Below are 19,208 nucleotides of genomic sequence, written 5' to 3' on the forward strand. Positions count from 1 at the left end.
TTGTGGGGCGGTCAGAAGCTCTGGGGCCCTGTCAGAGGATGGTTTCCAGCACCCTCCATGGGGACAGGGCCTGGACAGAACCAGAGATGACGTTTTGTTTTGGGAGATGGGTGTGTCAAGGGGAGATGAGGTAAAGGTTAGGGGTGCAGAATGGAGAGAGGGCTGGGAGCTCAGGCTCTGGTGAAGCCAGGAAACTGGGTGTGGCGTTGGGGGTCACAGTGAAGCAGGGAGGTAGAAGATCCACAGAGAGAGGGGACAGCCCCTCTGCACAACAGGGAATGGGAGGTGGCCAGTGTGTGACAGTGACCAGGAGGGAGGAGAGTTAGGCCAGGCAATGCCCTACAGGGCAAGGATTTCCGAAGGGGCATGGAGGCCAGAACCCCACCCAGGCCTCACCTCAGCCTGGGCTAAGGTGCAGATGCGAGCCGCCTCCCTGCCCCCCCCCGCCCCTCCCCCGCGCTTCCCCTTCCCACCCCGCGCCGCCGCCTGCGGGAGACTGCACACTGGTTGGCTGAGGATGGCCGAGGACCCTCGCAGCCCGAGAGCGCCAGCCCGCTAGCCCTTCCCGAACTCCCAGGGTGGGTGGGGTCCGTGGTCTCTGCCTGGCACCGGGGAAGCGAGAGGCCGCCCCAGCCTTCCTTGGAAGGCGGACTTGGACCGCTCGGTACTAGACGCCTCTTGCGGAGATAAGGACCTCTTCCCCGCGCCGGCCCGGCACCTCTGAGACCGCCTGGGTGTCACCTTCCCCCGCCGCAAACCGCAGGCTCCCGAGCCTGCGGCTGTCCTCCCGGAGAAAGTGGGAGCCCCGCCATCCGGAGTCGCCTCTTCCAAATTCCCCGGGGACGTTCCCGCTGCGGTCCGATGGACTTCCCGGGGTAGGGCTGGGGTGGGGCTGGTGGAGACCGGCGAGTCCCGAGGGAGTAGGGGGCTGGGACGGGCAGGCCTCCCGGCCCCGCGAGTGGTGAAGGCCGAGGGGAGTTCCTGTGGGAGGGCTACCAGGCTGAAACTGCCCTGCCGGGTGTCCCCAGGCCTCTATCTGGGAAAGGCCCGAGTCAAAGTATGCGGGGAGGGGCTCTGCACGCTAGTTTGCATTTATTTGCATTTTGAACGTGACCTGCCCCCTCCCCGGCTCCGGCAAGTGGCATATCTGGGGCTAGGAATGGGTGCTCCTCCCTCCTCCTGGGGAGCCCTCTGCCCCAGGTCCTGGACTCGGCGATTCCCGAGCATTGGGCGAGGGGCCAGGCTCCCCCCGGTGCTCCAGCCCCGCCCTTTCAGTGAGTCCCCACGGATTCCCCGCGCCCCTTGGACAACGCTCTGTCGTCGGCTAGGCCCCGGCCCTGCCCCAAGGCGGGGGTGGATCAGATGACCTTTCTAAGTTGGTTGGCTTGGGATCAAGGCCTCCGGGTCCAAGTCCGGGACTCAGGGGGCGGGACCATTGGGGCGGGTCCCAAAGGGGCGGGGTCCCGGGGTCCTTGAAAGGGACGGACCCCGCCGATCCCACTCAGTCCCGCGCTCCTGCCGGCTCCCGCCCAGTCAGCCCACCTGGACCCGGCGCCACCATGCCCAAGTGCCCCAAGTGCGACAAGGAGGTGTACTTTGGTGAGCGCCCCCAACTCCCGCCCGCCCCGGCCCGACCTGTGGTGTTCGGCGCCGCCCCACGCGGAAGCGCGGCCCAGGGTTCACCCGGTGAGGGCAGCTTAGGTGGTCCGGGGGCGCAGGGGGAACCCTGGTCACCTTCTCGGGGCTACGCGCCAGCCTTGCCCGCGGCCGCCTGCGTGTTCAGGTCGGGTCCCTAGTGTCCGACGGCTCTTCATCTCTCTGCCCCGTTGTCTCTCCGGGTCCTGCCGGGTCTCCGGGTCTTTCTGTCTCTGGATCTTCTCATGACCGCCTCTCCCCGACTCTGGGTCTCCCGCCTCCGATCCCCTTCTTCCGCCTCCTCTCTGGCACGCCCTGGGCGGGAACCCCGCGGGGTAGGAAGAAACGCGGGACTCCGGCCGTCCCTCCCAGCACTAAGTAGAAACAGACGCGGAAACCGGCGCCGGGGGCGCCATCCTAGGCGCACTCAGATCCCAGGCGCCTCCTTCCTGCCCTGCGCCTTGGAGCCCACCTAGGGGAGGGGAGGGAGGAAGTGGGAAGTCCTCCTTCTTGGGTTCGTAGAAGGGCGCCCCGCAGGCCCCACCACCCCACCCCCGCCACGAGTGAGGAGGTGGAGGGCTTAACCCGGAGGCCAGCCGAGGTCCTGACCCTAGGTCCCCTCTCCTCCCCTTCCAGCCCCACCCAAGCCCTCAGGGGTGCGGTCCTTGACCCAGAGCCCATCCCCTCCTTGTTTGGCTGGATTGGCTAGGGACTAAAGGTGCCCCCTCCCCACTCTTGGGGCACAGGTGCTGTCTGAGACCTCCGGTGGGCCACCAGGCATGGGTGGGCAAGGCCTTGAGCAGACAGACGCGCCTGGAGAAGGTGGTGTGTGAGCAGGAGGGTGTGCCACGTGTCCTCAGAGCAGGGTCTCACGCCATGGAGGGGGCTGTCTGTATCTCTGCAGCTGAGCGGGTGACCTCCCTCGGGAAGGATTGGCATCGGCCTTGCCTGAAGTGTGAGAAATGTGGAAAGACGCTGACCTCAGGGGGTCACGCCGAGGTGGGTAGTCCTGGAGGGAGGCTGGGGCTCCAGGGAGGGGAGGACAAGCCCTCATGGCCCTTCTCTCCGCAGCATGAAGGCAAGCCCTATTGCAACCACCCCTGCTATGCTGCCATGTTCGGACCCAAAGGTATGCTCCCAAAGGCCCCCACCCAGAGCGCCGTAGCCTCTGGCCACCCCTAACCTGCCCACTATTTTCTACGCAGGCTTTGGGCGTGGTGGAGCTGAGAGTCACACTTTCAAGTGAACCCAGGTACAGTATGCTCCCCATCCGCCCGACCCCACCCTGCTCCACCCCCGCCCAGCTCAGTAGCCAGGATGCCCCCCCCCCCCGCCACCTCCCACCGGTGTGAGGTCTGACCACTCAGTGGGCCCGCACTCATCTCTGTCTCTGTCTCTCTCTGCACAGGTTTTGGAGACCCCATCCCTGGCTGCCCGCTGGGCCACTGCCCCTCCAGGCTGATGGGAGGCCTTCCCCACAAGCACCTGGGTCTCTCCTGTAGACCTCTATGCCCTCAATAAACCCGGACTCCTGGAAGACCTGGGTGTGTGCGCGTGTCACTGGGGGAATGGTGGAGGGGCTGCAGCTGGGGGCACCGATGAGAGGCCCTGCTGGGTGGCGGGGCACCTGCTCTTCCTGCTGCTGCTGACCCACTGCTCTGGTGGAGGCTGGGGGTGCTCTGCTGGGGACCTGCCACAGGCTGCAGGCCCCTCTGCAGGGTGAGCGCCTGGCCACCCTGGACAGCCCCACGCCCAGCCCTGCAAATGTCCCAGGCCTCCTTTGTGGTTCTGGAATGGGTCAGCGGGAGCGTGAGGCTGCAGGGTGAATCTGCTGAGCTGCTTCCGTTTTTTGAGACGCTTTGGGGAGCTGTGGTGGGGAGCCCTCGTCTGCCCTCCCCACTTCCTGCTGCTCCACCCCATCCCCATTCCCCACACCCACCCCACTGTGCCAGACAAGGTCAGCCCTGCTTCTGCAGGGCGTCCACCCAAACACCACCCCCCTCATCTGCCCCCACCCTGTGCCCAGGGACTGCCAAGAGGCTGGCTGCCCAAATCGGGAATCTGAGGGCTGACTGCAGTGATGGTTAGGGGCTTTCTGGAAACTCCTGTCAATTCAGGCAGCAGCTGCAGGGACCTTCAGAGCCCACCCCATTTCCCACAGCTGGCCATTCACACTCCAGCCCTGGCAGATGGCCACCATCCCAAGAACTCTGATTAAAGAGCCCACAGAGGTCATCTCAGCCTTGCTTGGGGCCTCAGCTCTGCCCCTGGCTTGGCTTGGGGTCCAGCAGGTCTGAGCAGGACAGGCATGGGGTGGGGTGTCCCAGGGTGGTGTGCAGGGTTATATGTGTGTGTGAGAGAGAGAGAGAGAGGGAGGGAGAGAGAGAGAGAGAGGGAAAGAGAGAGAGAGAAACAGAGAGAGAGAGGGAGAGAGATTGGGTGATTCATGGAATTCCAAGGGGTGGGAGCTGGAGTGCTTCTGGGGACAGATGGGAAAACACCAGGAGGAGGGAGGATGCTAAGTGAGGCTGGGTTTCTGAGTGGTGGGGTCAGGGCTGGGGTGGCGGTGGCTTTTGAGGGCCCAGGGACTGGGGGCTCTGTGGCCAGGGCTTGTACAGAGTGGGGAGTGGGTGCCCCCAACTGCTGGGAGAGGCAGCACTGGGAAGAACTCAGAGCCTCCTGACCCTGCTCCCCCCACCTTGTGGCTCACCGCCTAGGATGGGGCAGAGTTGGGGTGAGTGCCTAGTGAGCTGAGGCCTGCAGGAAGAGTGGGTCAGCCAGGCCTCAGGCTGGGGGGAAGGCACCCTGAGCAGAAGGCCCTGTGGGTGCAAAGGCCCGAAGAGAGGAAGGGCTCATTGGGTTCCAGACCCCTTGGATCGGGAACCACCCTGGGCACGTGGGGCAAGCTGTTTTGCTTCTGAAGGCTGCAGGGCCCTATGGCAGGCATTAGCAGGGGGTGCCTCTGAGCTGTGGAGAAAGAAGGCAGGGCCAGACTGGAGGCCTGTGCTGGTTGAAGGCCCCCCTGAAGGTGGACCCTCGGAGGGGACTGAAGGTGGGGGTGAGGAGGGAGGGAGACAGCAGTGGCCCCAGGCCAGTGGGGGAAGAGGCCTCTGGGGAGGTGAGCCATAGTGGGGCCCCCAGGAGTGGCCACTGAAATGGCCTCCTGGGGTGGAGGCCAAGTTCTGGAGAAGGGGTCAGTTATGGGGGGAGGAGCTGGTTGTGCCTGAACAGGGTGTGGGCAAAGGTGAGGTCTGGAAGGAAGACGGGGGATCAGGCGAGACCGCACTTCCTGTGGGCTTGGGCAAGGCTGGGTTGCTTGGGGAGTATCTGGCGCCCAGCGGCGTGGCCCTTCCCGCTGCTGGGGGCGTCCTGAGCATGGCCGCTGACCCGCTGGTGGTTGCCAGGCTGCTGTGTGGCGACGGAGGTGAGGAATTGTTGCTTGGGGAGAACTTGGGCTCCAGGGAGGACTCGCTTCTTTCTCTAACAGTTCTCTTTCCCTTCTCTCCTCTCCCTCCCCCTGTCCTCTTTACAGCTTTACTGAGGTATAATTTACGTACCATAAAACCCACCAATGCACAGTCCATGATTTTTAACCAGTTCACAGAGTCTGCAACTGTCACCACAACCCAGTTCTAGACACTTCACACCCACAAAAATTCCCTTGTGCCCGTTTGCTGTCACTCCCCCTTCCCAGTCTCTTTCCAGGCCACCACTGACGGGCCCGTCTCTGTCCACTTGCTTTTTTGGACACTTCCTATAGATGAAAGGCACATAAAACCTGGTGTTTTGCATCTGCCTCCTTCTGCATCTGCACTCACAGGTGCTGTAACGCACATCAGTGCTGCTGCGAGTGCTGACTGAGCGGCTGGTGGCCTTTCCACTATCTCCATCTGGCTGTTAGGAACAGAGTTGCTATGGACGTCTGTGCATATGAACCTAAGTCCTCATAGATTCCTGGCACAGGCATTCTTGGGTCTCCTAATAAACTTACGCCTAGCTCTGAAAGAACCGCCAAACTGCTTTCCCAAGTGTCCGTGCCCATGTTCTTTCCAAGACTGTCTCTTCAGTGGTAGGAAGGAGAGGCTGGAGGTGCAGGGCAGAGGGAGGCCAGGACAGAGGATGGACATGGAAGGGGCAGAGGAAGGCGGGATGGGGGTGGGGGTGGGGGACAATGGGGGCTGACCAGACAGAGGGTGGGTAAGGAGGGACCGGGCGAGGGGTCCGCAGACGCAGGTTTGAAGCGGGAGACAGTCGCCGGCCCTCCGCGCTGCGGGACTGGGCCTTCGGGGGGCGTCACCCGGTACCCGGGCGCTGGCCCCCGCGTCTCCGACCTGGTGCCCGCTGCGGCGTGAGGACGTCCCCTGTGGCCAGGCCTGAGAGGGCTTCGCGGAGGCGGAGGGACGCACCGGCGGGTCGGTGGCGCCCAGCGGCGCGGCCCTCCCTGCCGCTGGGGGCGTCCTCAGCGCGGCCGCTGACCCGCCCATGGTTGCCAGGCTGCTGTGTGGCGCGCGGAGAGGTGAGGACCAGATTGGTGGGGTCTGGACTAGGCGTGTCAGGTGTCGCCGCGATTGAGTCGCCGAGGGCGGACCCTACGAAGCTGTCAATGCCCATTGGTCTCCGACGCACCGGAAATGCCTCCGCACAGAACAGACCGCGCTCAAGCGCCGGAGACACCGCTCATTGGACAGGGACCAGAGGCGTGTCCCTGGCCGCGAGGTGATTGGGCGCGAGCCCAGCAGAGGCGGCACCTATACAGTGACTGGGCGCGGGGACCCAGCTCACGCGGGGATTGGACGCGGGGACGCGGCGGCGGTGGAGGCGCGCGATCCGAGGGAGGCCAGTGCGGACTGCATGGGGCGACGGCGGCGGCGCCGGGTGGACCCCGCGGACGCAGCCCGGGCCCTGCCTGAGGCCATCGCCGTGCTCACTCGGACGCTGCCTACCGGGCCCAGCCCCGAGACCTTTCGCCGCGCCAAGTTCGACCGTCCGGAGGCGGTGAGGCCCGCGGGGGCTCTGGGCGGATGCAGAGAGGCGGCCGGCCCCGCTGACCGTCTCCCTTTGATCCCCGCAGGCCCCTGCACTCTGGCGGCTGCTCTTCTGCGTGCTCTCGCCGATGCCCGCCGACGGGGCCTCCCCCTCGCTTGCCCTGGGTAAGCCCCGCCCCCCTGCAAGGCGCGCCCCGGAGGCTCTGACTCCGCCCCTCCCACAAAGCCCGCCCACTCCCCCGCCTCCCTGTCAGACCCGCCGTGTAGCCCGGACCCCTCCGCGCCTCCTGGTTAAGTCCCTAGTTGTGCCTTCCAAGCGTGGCCTCTGCTCTGGGGTCGCGCGGGAGTCCCTTAAGGGTCTGAGTGGTGTCACCTGCAGTGGGTGGCCCCCCTAAGTTGGCGTCTCCTGCCGCAGAGGCCCAGGCCCGCTCGGTGAAGGCAGCGCTGCGCTTCCAGGGCTACCCTAGGCGCGCGCTGGCACAGCTCCCTGACGACGGCTCCCAGGGCGGCCGCGAGCTGCTGCTGGCCCTGGCCTGGCTCCTGGCCCGCGGGCCGACGCTCGAGCAGCTGCTAGCCCAGAGCCGGGTGCGGCTGGGCGACGAGATGCCAGTGTGCGAGGTGGGTGCAGGGTGAGGCCGGAATCTTGGGTGCAGGCGCCGGATCCCCGGGTCAGCCCTGTGGGTGGTCGGTATTGGTGCCCGTTGAGTGCAGGGAGGCAGGGCAGGGTGGGGTGTGGTGCCCACAGGGCCTGTCCCTGACTCTTTCTGGAGCTCCCAAGACCTCACGGCTCTCACTCGCAGGGGCCTCCTTTCTCTTTCCCCTTCGGGGTCTCTGCTTGGGGTGTGGGAGCAGGGCGTGACCCTTGCCCCCTCCCCAGTGTGAGTCCCTGGCCAGCCCAGGCCCAGCTGTACCCAGTGTGGAAGCAGACGGCTGTGTGGACACCCGCCACCTGCAGTGGCTGATGGGAAAGCTGCGGTTCCGGTGGCGAAAGCTGATGGCCAGTCAGCAGGAGCAGTGTGCCCTCCTGGGCAAGGTAGTGCCACTGTGCATTGTCCACCCGGGGCAGTTGTCCTCTGTGCTACAGCCTGGCAGGCTGCCTCTCCTGCCTGTGGCTTTCTAGCATTCCCAATTCAGGCTGCAGCCAGGCCTTTGGCTGGATGTGAGCCTTCCTAGGCTGGGGGCTGACCATTTGGGCACTGCCCTGGAGTGGCCCAGAGCCTGAACCTAGGGCTCCAGGTTGTCCTGGAGGGGCCCCCATTAGGGGGCCTAGAGCAGGTGTTGCTGGGCATCGGTGGGGCAGGGAACCAGAGGGGCAGGGAGCCTGCAGGGTTGGCCTTCCTGTCCCCAGATGTCACCAGAAGCCTTATACTCTGTGTCACTGAGCAACGTAGTGGACTCTGGGCCCTGGGGAGCTGCTGCTGCCTGGACATGAGATAGGGAGGCGGGCACCCCCTTCTCCCACCACATCTGGGTGTGGGGTCATGGTGGTGGGCAGCTCCTGCAGGGTTCCTGCAGGCCAGTAGAGCTGAGCTGTGGGGCACAGGTGTCCCCCACAGGCCCACTGCATGGTCTGGGCTGAGAGGTGATTGGGCAGGTGGCACAGGGCTCTTTGGTGCTAGAACCCCCAAGCCTGTCTTTTGCTCAGCCAGCCTTTCCTGGGACCCCTCACTCCCTCTTGTCCCACCTGGGCTCCTGCCACTCCCCCTGCTTGGGACTTGCCCACCTGTTGACCTCCCTGCTGCCTTCAGGCCTCAACCTCACTGAGATGCCCTCCCTGGCCCCCCAGACCCAGATAGTCTGTGTCCCTGCCATTCACCTCACTGGACCACTGAGCCTATCCAGAGGCTGTTTCTCTCCCCAACATGGGCCTGGCACTCAATGAGCTGAGGAGGAAGCAGGGGTGCCCCACTCTATCCCTCCTGCACCCCTGGGACCTGGCGGGGAGGCCACGGGGTGGGGGCTGTCAGAGGTGCTGACTATTCTCCTGAGCCTAACCCTCTCTGAACCCTGTTTCCTTGTCTGTAAGGTCCCTGCCTAGTGCTGGGGGAGGCGCCCGCCCCCGCTCAGCCTGGGGTCTGCACTACCTGTTTCAGATCCACTCATACACCCGCGGCTGCCACAGCGACCGTAGCCTTGGCCACCTGTCTGTCACTGAAACGGAGCTGCTCAGGGACCCGGAGGGTGGCCAGCAGGTGAGGGCTGGTGGGACCAAGGTGGGCGTTGCCCAAGGTGGGAAGTGGGCTGAGGGGAGGGCTCAGACAATGGACCAGCTTTGAGCTGTGGGTGTTGGTGTTGGCTGAGCTCACCATCTGCCGGTGTTGGTGACAGGCCCAGCTTCAGGCCCTCTGCTGCCCCCTGGGCTGTCCAGGGCTGTAGCAGTTGACTGGTTGCTGTGTGTGGGCACATGGCTGAGTACAGTCAGGGTGAGAGGAGCGCAGGCACCTGGGCTGTGCTGGCAGCCAGCTGAGGGGAGTTTAGGAGTTAAGGAAGACCACTCAAGGGTCCCAGCTGATGGTGTTGGTGCCTTAAGCCCGTGCAGGTGTCACCTGGTGATGAACAGGGGCCCAAGGGTGGGGGGGGGGTCCCTACCCTCTGCTGTCCTTCTTTCCAGGAGCCCCGTATCCATCATCATTGTTTCCCTCCCTTGGGCCGTCATGGCCAGGGGGTCCTGGGACTGGCTCAGGGCTGGTCATTACGTGAGGGCTGGGGTCTGGCCTGTCCAGAGTGTGAGGCTTGGCACTGTGCGGTCTAGGGAGACTTGGTCAGGCAGAACGGCTGAGGCTCAGGACTGGGTGTGGCCCCTCCTTCCAGACCCAGCAGATCCCAGCTGTAAAGCCGCGTGCTCCTGGGGAATCTGCATCCCCTTTGTGGGGTCAGGGCGGCTCCCACAGGTCACCTGCCTGGCCCAGGTTCCTGGCTGATGCCTGGCTGTCCCTCCTGGGCATCCTGTGCTTGGCACTGGAGGAGCTGAGGCAGCATCTGGGTGTACTGAGATGCCCTTGGCTCAGTCGCCTTTTAGGGGTGACTCAGCGAAGCCCAGGCTTCCTGCCCCTGGTTCCCCTGGCTGGATAGAGCAGAGGGCAGGCCAGTTCCAGCCTGGTGCTGCCTGGGACCCTAGCCTCTGAGGGGATGGTGGGGCCGTGTGGGTGCGGCTTCCCCCTCCTCCTAGAGGCTGGTGCATGCTGGTGCCACAGGACTGAAGATGGCGTGGCCAGGTGCGTGGGGGCCGTGGTTGGCTTCCTTCCAATGTATCTGGATAGGGAGCTGGTGGAAGCCTGGATCAGCCTACGTGAAGGGTCTGCACTCTTGGGATGGGCCCCAGAAGCTTCTGGAATGATCTCTAGTTGCTGTGTGAGCAGCCAGGCATGCTGTGGAGTGGCTGGGCAGCGTCCTTGGTTACTGGCTGGGCCTGCAGCCTTCTCACATCCCTGTGCCTCCTCCCTGCCCCCATCCTAGGCAGTGTGGGTGAGATGGGGAGGAGGCTGCCTCCGGAGACTCCAGAATTGGGGGCCAGCCCCACAGGTGGGGGTGGTGCAGGGGGCCTGAATGCCTGTCCCCTTTTCCATGGCCTGGGTGGGGCGGGGGGCACCCTCTGGGACTGTTCTTGGAAACCAAATTAGCTGCTCTTCTCACTGGCCAGCAGGTGTGTGTAGGTGTGAGGTGTGGGCAGCCACCTTCCATGTCCCACAGCCCTTCTGGGCTCTGTGCTCCCCCAGGCCGCAGGGTGGTCCTCCTGTAGGCCTGCCTCTGCCCTCCTTCACTCGCCACGGGCTGGGCCTTGGCCTGGTGTTCACAGCCACCCCTATCCCGACCCCCGGCCTGGGAGCCCCCTGCATTCCAGCTGTGGCAAGCCCCTGGCTGCCTGGCCAGCACTCTGGGTTCCTTGTGGAGCCAGGGGTGGGGCAGGATTGGGGAGCCAAGCAGGGCCCCCCCTTCCCCCCCGGCCAGGGTAGACTCTGGGTCCTAGGTGCACATGGCCGAGAGCACATGCATCGGCCCTGTGCAAGTGGCGGCCTGGCAGAGCTCTTGTCTGCCGACAGGGCAGCCGCCGCGTGCTGGCCGTTTGTCCGGGACTCTCTCCAATAGAAGGAGTGGTGTGGAAGGCCGGGCCGTTGTGCCAGCTGCTGTCTTCAGAAAGAAGCCACGGCGGGGGCTGGCCTGGGCCTTCCCGGTGGGACCGGAGGCGGGCAGGCGCTGAGAGGCTGAACTGCCCTCCCCGGGGTGGGCCGCGTGGGCCTTGGCTGTGCGGTGGGCAGGGCCCCTCGCGGCTGCCAGGCTTCCCGAGGCTGAGGCCGGGCCGATGGTGCGGGAGCACGCCGCTGTGCACGGGCACATGGGCACACTGGATCCTGCGGGCTGCTCGAGCGCATGCGCGTTGATGCAGGGTCGGCGGGTGCGGGGCTGTGCATGCCACGGGGTGGGGTGGGGAGCTGCGCAGAGCTCCCCGCCTTCTCGAGTGCTGTGCGGCTGCGGTCTCCACCCTGCCCATCCCCGTCACCTCTGAGATGGGCGCCTCACAGCCTCTGCCCTGCCTTTGGGGTTCACAAGGTTACCGGGTAGCGATTTCCAGAGCCCGGCAGTCTCCTCTGTCCAGGGCCGCCCCGTATGACTGAGGCCTCCGGGGTGCAGCCCCCAGCCAGCGAGGGATGTGGGGTGGAGGTCCTGAGGGAGGGGGTACCTGGACTCAGTCCCTGACCCCGCAGGCCTGGTGGTGGGGGCTGGCAAGGGGCCCATGGGTGTGGTCTGGGACCCGGTCGTGCGTGGAGGAGAGGCTGCTCTGCCCCGAAAGGAGGTTGCTCGGCCAGCGAGTGGGCTGATGGGTGGGGTGACTGGGGCGACTGGGCTCCGAGGCCAGAGGGTGGCAGGCATGGTCCTGGTGCTGGGAGTGTGAAGCCGGCAGGCTTCTTTCTCCCCTGATGGTTTGTGTTCCAGCTGCTGCAGAGGCTGGAGCGTGAGAATGTGCGCCTGGAGGCGGCCCTGGAGTGGCGGCGCCGGGAGCTGGTCTTCTGGCAGTGGATGGTCAGGAAGCCCATGCCACCCACCTCCCTTCCTGTCCACTTTCCTGGTCTGACCACAGCAACTCTGGGTGGTGGAGGGCGGCTTTCCGTTTTCCAGACCTGAAGAGGAGTCTCAGGGAAGCGCCCCAAACCCAGCCATGAAGCCGACTTTACACTAGGCCTGCTGGCTTTGAATCTTGGACTCTTTCCAGATGTCCGTCTGTTCCATCACCCACCCTTCCCAGCGCTGAGGAGGCCCAGACTTCGCAGGGGTTTCAGCCTCCCGGCCTGTGGGGGGTGATGGTTGATGTCAGCTCACTGTGACCCAGACCTGGGGGAGGGGTGGCTGCTGCACCTGCTGGCTGGGGAGCTGGGCCTGCCGCCCACCCTCTCCCTGGGGTCTCTCTCTGCAGGACACAGTCCTGGGCGCCTGCCCCCCAGAGGCCTCACAGCCCACGTTTCTGCCCGAGATCCCCGCGCAGGGGGCTGCAGAGTTGGAGCTGGTGGTGCGGGAGCTGCAGGCCCTGCAGGAGGAGCTGCAGGCAGCGGTGGAGCCCCGGCGGGCGGCCTGGGAGGCCAGGGTGAGGGCTTGGGGTGCTGCTCCAGGGTGCATTTGACAGCCTAGAAGAGGTGCACTCACGTGCCAGACCCCGAGCCAGAGGGTGCAGGGGAGGAACCCCCGCTGCTCCACCCCAGCCACTCCAGGCCCCACCCATCCTCTTGGAGGGTGTTCGTTCTCCCAGGGCCATGCTGGTGTTGTCCCCCAACTTTGCCCAGGCCCTACGACCCGTTTGACCTGCTAGTGGACACGTGGGCCCCCCAGCCTCTCTCCATGAGCAGGACTGGGTGACCACCTGTGTTTGTGGCTGTGAACGGTGGGCCCCAGGCACTGCATCTCCTTTCCTTTTTCTGAAGCATCTTAAACTGCAGGCATGACTTTTCCCCTTAAAGTCTTCCATGCGCCCCTGGACAGCAAGGGTATTTCCTTGGGCCTTGCAGCCGCAGCTCGTTCAGGGCATGCGTGGCCAAGTCCCCTCTGGTTGGGCCAAGTTGGAGCCCCTCTCCTCTTGGGCAGTGACAGCTCGGGCACTGTGGATGTTTGCAGGCAATTTCTTGCAGAAAGTGACACTGCTGCTTGTCAGGGCTCAGGGCTTCTGATGCTTCCTTGCTGGGAACCTTGGAGCAGTGCCCACTGAGGGGTGGGGTCCGGGCAGCTCCTGGGGACATGGAGGGCACAGCCTGTCTGCACTCCCAGCTGCCTGCAGGGTCTCCGGGGTGGGTTCTGCCCTAAGGACTGGAGTGGCCTCACCAGCTGTGCACTCGGCCCAGTGTCCCCTCAGCCTTGCGTCCCCTTGGGCCAGGCCCACTCCGTGCTGCCCCTCCGGGAGGGCAGTGCAAAGGGGGAATGTGGATACAGCAGAGGATGGGTAAGTGGGTGGTGGGGGGCTGGCCCTGGAGTCGGGGAAGGGGAGGGTTGGGGCTGTCCCGAGGGTCTGCCCTCTGGGCTCTGAACAGGTCTGCTGGGAGCGGCCGGTGAAAGCGCTGGGCCTGCAGCCAGGGCGGCCCTGAGGGCTCCGGCCCTGTCCCTGCAGCCTCACAGCCTCTGGCCTCAGGCTGACGTGCTCGGTGAGGGTGACGGTGACGCAGAGCCTGGAGGGGCCAGGCCTTTGAGCTGGCGCTAGGGTTAGTCCCTCCTCCCTGGGAGCAGTGGAATCTGGGCTGTCAGCCCTCCTCGGGGCCCTGGTAGGGGCTGCAGGACTGCTGGGGTGGTGTCAGGGCTCTGAGAGCCAGGGGTGCCCGGAGCCAGTGTCCTGGGTGGGGCTGGCCGCCCTGGGCTCACTTGCGACGTCTTCTGTGCAGGTTGGAGGCCACGGGCCGGAGTGGAGCGCCTCAAGGCGGGCCTTGCAGGAGGCCGTGAGACAGGACCTGGTGGCTCTGCAGTGGGCCTGGGAGCGAGGAGGGGGCCTGACCCAGCCCCATGAGCCCCACCGGCTGGTGAGGACTGAGGCTGGGGCCCCTGAGGGCCGGGGCCTGCAGGCCACTGAGGTGATTGAGGTTCTAAGGAGCCGGGAGGCCTGCCTGGAGGTGGTGCTGGGCCAGCTACAGGGTCAGTGTCGGCAGGAGCTGGCCAGACTGGTGGGAACCCTGCCTGGCCTCATCTGGATCCCACCGCCTGGACGCTGAGGGCCGGCAGTGCGTCCTTCCTTGGGGCACCGAGCCTGCTCAGCCTGGCTGGGCCCTGAGGGGCAGATTCCAGGGCTGGGTGGCTGCTGAGGTAACACAGACTCACAGCCCAGTGTGCTCACTCTGGGCCCTGGGGCTAGTCCCACTTGGCCTGCAATACTGGGGGCAGGCCTGGGCTGTCCCCTCTGAGGAGACCATGACAGGCCCACTGGGGTGGCTGCGGGCATTCAGGATCCAGAGAGGACCCAGAAATAAGATGTGGAGGCCTCCTTGCAGGGGTGAGGCTCCTGGCTGTCCCTCTGCCACCTTTCGGGGGGTGCTGCCTTCAGGCCAGGGGCAGTGGTGGCTGAGGCTGGGCTGGTCCAGGGCTGCCTGGATGCTGGAGGGACAGGCATGGCCTGCAGCTTAGGGTGGGCGTCAGCCAGGGCCCTCGGGGAGGAGATGGCCCTGGATACCCCCTGGACCCTTCATCCCGACACCCTCACACCCCACCTGGGCCATGCCTGTGCTTGGGAGGGGGTGTGGTGGGAGGCAGGGTCACCTGATGGGAGCCTGGAGTGGGGAGGGTTTCTCCTTTCCTGCGGGTGGCACCCTGAGGGGGAGGGGGAGGCCACTGTGTACAGAGGGGGCTTTGTTCCCCAGCCTGCCTGGGGAGCTGGGCTCTGCTCTGACAAAGAGCCATCTGTGTCCAGGGGATGTGTCCCCAGCCTGCCAGAACAGGCCCCTCTCCATCCCAGGAGGCTGGGAGTCCCAGCGGCCACCCCTGACCCCAGCAGACACAGGCAGCCTCAGCCCTGCCTCCCTGGCCAGGCTCCCCTCTTACCAGGTCAGTCGAACCCCTACCAGCTGCTGAACAGGCGAAGGAGCCCGTCAGCCACCTACTGCTCAGGCCAGAGGCGACTTCCAGCCCCCGCCCACCCCCAGCCTTCCCTCACCGGCTTTTCCTGGCTGCCTGGGAGTGTGACGGCTCGCACCCAGGCACCAGCTCAGGCGCCAGCCCGACTCGGCCAGTCTGGCCTCCTTTGTCCCAGGGTTGGAGCAGAGGGCACCCCCGTGGAGCTTCTGCACCGTCCTTGGCCTCAGGAGCGCATCCCTGATCCTCTCCTCATGGGGCCGGCCCCAGAGAGCCCCTGGGCCCATGCCCACCCCTCCAGGCCAGAGCCGTTCCCTCCACACCCCTGGCTCCCCTTCCCAGCTCCTCTTAAGGACTCCCTGCTGGTCCCAGTTGGGGTCCAGGGCACCGGGACCCTGGCCCTCTGCCTGCAGCCCTTGGAGTGTTTGAAGCCACTTCTGGACCCCTCCCTGCTATGCCCTCAGCCGTCCTCCTGACTGCTGGACAGAAACCTCATCCTGGAAATGAGTCCACCTAAAACTCTGCCTTCTGTGGACTCTGTGGAGTTGAGACGGCCACTGGCCCTCGGGAACTTGACTTTCAGAAACTCAGCATCATGGAGCTGTCACTTCTCAGATCAACCTGTAGGTTCAGTACAATTCCAGTCAAAACCCCAAGCATGTCTGTGGGGGTTCAGCTGGTAATTCCAAAATGCACGAGGTGGCACAGGCCTGAGAGGCCAAGCCCATGGGAAGCAGTGGCCCCAGAGGAGCAGGGGCATCCCGAGGCGGCAGGCAGCAGGCCTGGGCCCGCACTGTCCCCGCAGTCAGTGGCTGGAGAAGTGCAGAAGTTGTGTTGCTGTGGATAAACAAGATTATACTGTACAGCACAGGGAAATATACACAAGATCCTAGGTTGCTCACAGAGGAAAAAATGTGACAATGAATATATGTATGTTCATGTATGACTGAGAAATTGTGCTCTACACTGGAATTTGACACAACGTTGTAAAATGATTATAAATCAATAAAAATGTAAAAAAAAAAAAAAAAAAAGAAGTTGTGTTGCTGTACTGAACCCTGCAGGTCTAAGTTGGGGTCTCGCCAGGCTGAGATCAGGCTTGGGCAGGCAGGAGGCCGTGGGGAGAGTCCACCCTGGACTTCAGTCCTCACACAGACTGCCACCTCCGACAGTCCCCCAACCCCACCGCCCTGGTCAGCAACTTCAGTCTCCTTCCTGTGACATGTCAGCTTTACAGGCCTGACGCGGGCTGAGACCTTGCCCACCCTCCCCCCGGACTCATGGGACAGATGGGGGTGGGGGCGTTGTGGGCCCGTGTGCACAGGAGTCTGGCCCCGGGCGGCGGGGGCTGCCCTGCGTGAGCATGTGTCACCGTGTCCACGTGAGGACGCGACTCCGGACCACAGGGTTCACCCCGGGATGCAGAGACAGCGCTGCAGGAGGTAAGGACTCCACACTGCTCTTGGGAGTGATTTTCTTTTCTTTTTTTTTTTAATCCAAAATGTGTTTATTGGGCTGGTTTCCCATCCATCTTGACTCAGGATGCTTTTAGTGCTGCGTCCGTCTGAAGGAGCATCCTTCTGTAACTCCTGTAGGCTGCAGAGGACAGCAGAGCAGCCAACACACGAAGCTACTGTTTATGCATGGCTAAAGACGGTGGTGACTGTACAGCGTCCTGGGCGTTTCACACCCATGAAACAGGAGCTGGGGCTCTGCACCAGGCGCTGCTTCTTGCGTTTCCTCTTCTCTTCAGGAGAGGGATGAAGGAGCTTTGCGAGAGGCATGTTCCCGTGGGGAGGTTGTCACCGCCGGAAAGGGGGAGTGATTTTCGAAGACTGCGCTAAGACAGACTCTGTCAAGACTAGAAACCTGCTCATGAAAAGACCCTGTAAGACAGCGAGAGGACCAGGCAGAGCAGCTGTGACATCATAGCCTGTGAAGGGTCGGCAGGAGCAGACAGCTCTCCGTCACTGGGAGAAAGATGGAGGTCACTGAGCAAAACCCTGGGGCAGGCGCTGCGGAGGGGACCAGGGAGTCAGATGAGTGAGTCATGCGCCTTGGCTGTAACCAGGATGCGCAGGGACACCTGAGCGAGTCTGAGCTCGGGCTGGAGCGCAGGGCTGGGTGGATCCACCCCGGGAGGCTCTCGAGCCGTCTTGGGGGCAGGAGCGGAACATGGGAGATCCCACTAGTCAGCCAAGGAGAGTGGACGAGGGAGCGCCGTGGTGGGGGCAGCGTGGTGGCCTCCTGGGGTCCAGAGTCAGAAACTCAGAGCCTGAGAAAACACAAGCATGTCGCAGAAGGTGACATACAAGGAGACCTTAAAAAGCAGAACAGCCATGACGCAGGCAGGGGAGGGATTTGCAACCTGGGCGTCACCTCAGGACAGCGAGGGCCGAGCCGCGGGGGCTGCGGCAGTCGCGGGTCCTACTTTGGCTCACACTCACCAGTGTGGTGTCTGCTGCTTGTGTCGGACATGACATCATGTGCACCCCCGTGGCCGCGCCTGCACACGCGCCCTGTCGCCTGCAGCATTATGGTCCTTCGGGCTCCCGGCCTTGCTGCCCGCTGGCTGGCTTCCCTCTTTTTTGTCCTCATTTGCACTGGGTGACTTTGGATTGACCTTGGCTGCGGGGTGTGGCTGGCTGGGAGGCTGGCTGGTCAGGACCACGGTCCCTACGGGCCCCTGCAGGCTGAGCCTGAGTGGATGCCTGAGGGGTGTTCCCAGTGTTCTGCTGAAGTCCAGGTTTAGGTGGAGGGGCCATTTCTTGGTGGCATTTAGGAGAGAAGTCCTGTTGGTGGGCATGGTTGGTGACCTTGGTCCATAGCTCCCTCCACCGTGTCCTTGCCTGTGGCTGTGGCCACAAGGCTGGCAACCATGCTGTTGTGGCCCCGCACTCCTGGGCCCCCAGCAGGCTCTTGGATGCTGAGTGCAGTGGCCACTGTCCTCTGTCCCTTCCTGGCCAAGCTGGGCCATTTCTCCATTCATCTGGCAGGATTCATGGGGTGCCTGATGTGAGCCAGCCTAGGGCTGGGGTAGGGCACAGGGCCACCCGTTGGTGTCAGGGGAGAGAGCAGACACCATAAACGCATGAGCACTAAGGGGACTGGTGGCCATGGACGTGCAGGGTGATGGGGGGCAAGGTGACAGAGGGTGGTGGTCAGAGGAGTCCTGCCTGGAGGCGGGAGGGAAATCTGAGGCCTGAAGGAGGGGAGGGCAGGATGCCGAGTGTCCTGGGGTGGGCGGTCCAGGCCGAGGAGATGAGGTGCAATGAGGGGCTGTGTGGGGTGTGCCAGGGAGGAGGTAGGGTGTGAGCTCAGACAGGAGGTTGGGGAGGGGCAAGGGCTGCAGACCCCCGTGGCCCCAGGTCAGGATTTTGGAGCATCTTCTGAGCAGGGTGGAGGGCCTGTCTTCACTGTGAAAGGCCTCCTGTGCCTCTGCGGGCAGAGCTGGGGTTCAGCCAGAGGGCAGGTGAGGGTGCTGCCCTGGGGCCCAGTGGTTCTGGTAGATTTGGGGTCTGGGTCTGAGGCTCTCTTGGCTGTGGGGCATGTGAGCTGGCAGCTCGTGTTTTAAGTTGTTTCTTTTCTGGTTTGCTTATGGTCTTTATTTACAATTCCCAACTTTTTTCCCCTTCCCTTTCAGGGACAGTTTTTTTTTTTTTTCCATTGTGGTAAAAAGCACATAGCATTAAGTTTACCACCTTAACCATTTTTAAGTGTACAGTTCAGTCGTGTTTTGTGTATTCACGTTGTTGTGCTACAGATGTCCAGAACTGTTTGCATCCTGCAGCCCTGAAACGCTGTCCCCACTGAACACCGACTCATCTGCCAGCCCCTGGCGACCACTCGGCTTCCAGTCCCTGCGATTCTGACTACTTTAGATACTTCACTTGAGTGGAATCAGACAGGATCTGTCCGTCTGGGACTGTCTTATTTCACTCAGCACAAAGTCCTCGAGGTTCATCCATGTTTTAGCAGGAATCAGGATTTCCTGCCTTTTTATGGCTGAAAAATATTCCTTTTATGGGTGGACCTCAGGAGGCATCTCCACTCAGATTTCTGTGGACATCTGGGTTGCTCCCAGCTCTTGGCTACTGTGAATGAGGCTATGGTGACCATGAGGGTGCGGACGCTCCTTTCTAGTCTGGTTTTATCAGGTCTCCAGGCTGTCCAGAACCGGGTGTGGGCGTGATGGGGACAGTTGTGCAGCCCCCAGAGACCCTGGAGGGGCACCAGGTGCAGGACCAGCTGGCACCCGGGGCGTCTCCCTTGGGCGGAGCACAGCAGTGGAGGTCAGCCCTCCCCAGCAGTCGTTTCTTGGGACCCGATTGTTTTGGCAGCTGGCATCACCCCAACCCAGGCTCCTGCTCTTCCTCAGTTCACGGGGTGCGTAACGGCTTGGTAATTTTTTCACAGTGCCCCTTGGTCCAAAGAAATACCTAACACTTGTGTTTATTAGAACGGAAGGACTTACTAAGTATTTAGGTGCTAACAACCTAGTCGTAGCAGTGTGGAAAACAAAACCAAAACCAAAAATAAATGAACACACAAACT

The 19,208-nt window shown here is 63.5% G+C and overlaps 2 protein-coding genes and 1 pseudogene across 7 annotated transcripts; 2 read left to right on the top strand and 1 right to left on the bottom strand.

The window, feature by feature from the left end:
- The first annotated feature begins 1,379 nt into the window (after positions 1-1,379).
- LOC116664429 (cysteine-rich protein 1) lies at positions 1,380-3,174 on the top strand. Of its 2 annotated transcripts, none has more exons than XM_032482872.1 (5): positions 1,380-1,686; positions 2,540-2,634; positions 2,707-2,764; positions 2,841-2,887; positions 3,044-3,174. In XM_032482872.1, the coding sequence occupies exons 1-4, from the start codon at positions 1,560-1,562 to the stop codon at positions 2,879-2,881; spliced, it is 321 nt and encodes a 106-aa protein (XP_032338763.1). In that variant the 5' UTR covers positions 1,380-1,559; the 3' UTR covers positions 2,882-2,887; positions 3,044-3,174. The 2 variants fall into 2 exon arrangements, with proteins under 2 accessions (XP_032338763.1, XP_032338764.1); XM_032482873.1 differs by having other exon boundaries at positions 1,449-1,599.
- Positions 3,175-4,729: 1,555 nt separating this feature from the next.
- Positions 4,730-13,838, top strand: TEDC1 (tubulin epsilon and delta complex 1). Of its 5 annotated transcripts, XM_032482865.1 has the most exons (8): positions 4,742-6,630; positions 6,707-6,785; positions 7,036-7,238; positions 7,498-7,653; positions 8,714-8,812; positions 11,553-11,639; positions 12,031-12,198; positions 13,478-13,838. In XM_032482865.1, exons 1-8 carry the CDS (start codon positions 6,487-6,489, stop codon positions 13,799-13,801), a joined length of 1,260 nt encoding a protein of 419 aa, XP_032338756.1. In that variant the 5' UTR covers positions 4,742-6,486; the 3' UTR covers positions 13,802-13,838. The 5 variants fall into 5 exon arrangements, with proteins under 5 accessions (XP_032338760.1, XP_032338759.1, XP_032338761.1 ...); XM_032482868.1 differs by lacking the exon at positions 7,498-7,653 and having other exon boundaries at positions 4,736-6,630; XM_032482866.1 differs by lacking the exon at positions 11,553-11,639 and having other exon boundaries at positions 4,743-6,630.
- Positions 13,839-16,106: 2,268 nt separating this feature from the next.
- On the bottom strand, positions 16,107-16,438 carry LOC102503508 (annotated as a pseudogene).
- Positions 16,439-19,208: the final 2,770 nt, after the last annotated feature.

Source organism: Camelus ferus, chromosome 6 (assembly GCF_009834535.1).
Source record: "Camelus ferus isolate YT-003-E chromosome 6, BCGSAC_Cfer_1.0, whole genome shotgun sequence".
Lineage (NCBI taxonomy): Eukaryota > Metazoa > Chordata > Mammalia > Artiodactyla > Camelidae > Camelus > Camelus ferus.

What these genes read in the sequence shown, in the direction of transcription:
- LOC116664429 (XM_032482872.1), top strand. Translation starts at nt 1,560, where the DNA reads ATGCCCAAGTGCCCCAAGTGCGACAAGGAGGTGTACTTTGGTGAGCGC. An exon ending in CCTCAGGGGGTCACGCCGAG is followed by an intron (nt 2,635 to 2,706) that starts GTGGGTAGTCCT and finishes TTCTCTCCGCAG; the next exon opens with CATGAAGGCAAGCCCTATTG. An exon ending in TGCCATGTTCGGACCCAAAG is followed by an intron (nt 2,765 to 2,840) that starts GTATGCTCCCAA and finishes TTTTCTACGCAG; the next exon opens with GCTTTGGGCGTGGTGGAGCT.
- TEDC1 (XM_032482865.1), top strand. Translation starts at nt 6,487, where the DNA reads ATGGGGCGACGGCGGCGGCGCCGGGTGGACCCCGCGGACGCAGCCCGG. An exon ending in AGTTCGACCGTCCGGAGGCG is followed by an intron (nt 6,631 to 6,706) that starts GTGAGGCCCGCG and finishes TGATCCCCGCAG; the next exon opens with GCCCCTGCACTCTGGCGGCT. An exon ending in ACCCGGAGGGTGGCCAGCAG is followed by an intron (nt 8,813 to 11,552) that starts GTGAGGGCTGGT and finishes TTTGTGTTCCAG; the next exon opens with CTGCTGCAGAGGCTGGAGCG.